General features: G+C 48.3%; 1 protein-coding gene across 1 annotated transcript; it reads left to right on the forward strand.

The window, feature by feature from the left end:
• Positions 1-254: 254 nt before the first annotated feature.
• LOC133784668 (uncharacterized) lies at positions 255-1,928 on the forward strand. The gene is made up of 4 exons (XM_062223958.1): positions 255-585; positions 826-1,100; positions 1,296-1,439; positions 1,539-1,928. The coding sequence occupies exons 1-4, from the start codon at positions 255-257 to the stop codon at positions 1,926-1,928; spliced, it is 1,140 nt and encodes a 379-aa protein (XP_062079942.1).
• The last annotated feature ends 202 nt before the right edge of the window (positions 1,929-2,130 follow it).

Raw genomic sequence — 2,130 nt, forward strand, 5'->3', positions numbered from 1 at the left:
TTCATTTTTGCCATCAAGAGACCGGACGCACCTTCCTGTCCGAGACCACCCATATCTTTAATGCAGGGAAGTATCACTTGGAGTACTTCCTGACACCTGATCTTGTTGTGGATAACCTGGCGTTCACCCGAGGAGGTAAGGAGATTAATTAGCCTTAAACCAGTAGTTCCTGCCCTTTAACTTTTTCTTGTCGTAACATTCTACTGTTCCACTATATTCCAGGTCCATGGTTGCGCCCGACCCCTACTCCAGGAATGGAGTCGAGGGCAGCACTCTTAGCGAGTATGTCCAATGCTACTAAGAGTGTAAAAATTTTGATCACTGAGGCTAACCTTAGGTTGAATGGCCTTAAGGGCTCTCCACCTACGACCAGTGAACCTGCGGTGGGTGGTGTTCATGCTGGGGGGCGCGAGCAGGGTCCCGAGCAGCAGCCTCAGTCACCTCCTAGGAGGAGGTCAACTGGGGTTACTATCAGGGAGCCTGCTGCTACCCATCGAGCAGCAGAACCGTCGGTCCCCAAGGGCAAGAGGAAACAAAAGGTTACTGAGCCTGCCAAACAGTCTGACGACTCGTCAGATGTACACGGTACACAATTCTCGTTTTTAAATAACTTGCCCATTCCCGTCCATCTATTTGACGGGGACGACAACTTTAGGAACGCTCCTTCTTTAAATTCAGATTTCTTCCAGGAACTAGGTAGTTCTGTAGATATTGTTACGACCAGTAGGCATAGCTCGGGTACCTTATTTTTGCAACTCTTACATTCTAACTTTTTTTTCTTTGCGATCCTTTAAACTTATTGTTTGAATGTTATCCTTTGCACAGGCATGAATTCAGGGGACTTCTTTGCACACTATCAAGCTGCTGCCGAAGCTTCTGTCCCGAAGGATGGTAAAAGGGTCCTAGGGGAAAGTAGCAAGACCCCAGCGAAGAAAGCCCAAACAGAAAATGCTTCCACAGATGCTCCCTCCAAAGAGAACTTAACACATCCGCCTGCTCCCAAGCAGCAAACTCCCTCTCCTGCTAATCCTCGGTCCTCCTCGAAGGCCGTAGACAAAGAGGCCATGGATCATTTGTCTGAAGGCTCCCTGCCCAACCACGTAGTTGGCATGGCCAGGGAGAGGATATATCGGCTCTCCAAGCATAAGCGCTCCCAGGTCTCCATCAATGACACTGCGACAATGGATATCCATGACATCATCAACAGAGGGTTGAACGAGATAGCCAGTGTAAGTTGTCTCCTGTTGCTTTGTCCTTTACGCTAAACTTCCTTACTTAACCCATTTTTCCTTCAGGGGTTTTTATCTTGGACTGCTAGCTGGCGCCGAGCTGGGGCAATGGTCTCTCGAGAGAAGAACTTGGACTCCAGGCTTGCCCAGGCTAAGCAAGTGCTTGAGGATGAGAAAGCCAAGCTTCTTGAGGAAAACAGCAAGCTGCTCGTGGAGAACAAGGAGTTGTCTAAGCTAAACGAGCAGTTATGCGAGGACCAATCCACTCTTACTCGAGAGCTTCAGGAGAGTGAATATGCCTGAGAAAAGGCCAACGAGGAGCGGAAAAAATGGAGGGAGAGTGCTGTCCTCAATACCCGAGAGTGTAAGCAGTTGAATCTTGATCTGACCGCCAGCAGAGATGAGGTAACGAGGCCCGGGAAGCGGGTCAAGGAACTTGAGGAGCGCATTCAAGAGCTCGAGGAGGATGGTGCCGGAAATCTGGAGAAGTATAAGGAAGCCACCTTCCTAAGCTTTTATGATTTCTGGAAACATAACCAGGGGGCCAAAATCGTCTACTTAGCTGAGAACTTGCAACAGTCGCTAATGGCGGAATGCACTGCTCGGTTTGAGGCGGAAAAGAGGGCCAAGGCCCAGACCCTTGCTGCGAGTGCCAAAGATGATCCTCCAGCTGACAAGAATGCTCCTGCTCCGAAATAACTTATATTTTTATCTTTCACAATTTTTGTGGCCCACGGGCCTTTTTGTAAAGACAATTTCCTTTTATTGCTGCATGGGCAGCTAATTTTACTTATGTTTGAACAATTACATCCGAGCAGTACTGCTCGCGATGTAAGTATTTTCCTTTTAATTTCATATTTACCTCCGAGCACTAATGCTCGCGGTGTAAATGGTTGCCTTA

The sequence above is a fragment of the Humulus lupulus genome, chromosome 6 (assembly GCF_963169125.1).
Source record: "Humulus lupulus chromosome 6, drHumLupu1.1, whole genome shotgun sequence".
Taxonomy (NCBI): domain Eukaryota; kingdom Viridiplantae; phylum Streptophyta; class Magnoliopsida; order Rosales; family Cannabaceae; genus Humulus; species Humulus lupulus.

Coding starts and splice junctions, on each gene's coding strand:
- LOC133784668 (XM_062223958.1), top strand. CDS start 255: ATGGAGTCGAGGGCAGCACTCTTAGCGAGTATGTCCAATGCTACTAAG. Junction 586..825: donor CGACTCGTCAGATGTACACG/GTACACAATTCT, acceptor TCCTTTGCACAG/GCATGAATTCAGGGGACTTC. Junction 1,101..1,295: donor AAGGCTCCCTGCCCAACCAC/GTAGTTGGCATG, acceptor TTTTTCCTTCAG/GGGTTTTTATCTTGGACTGC.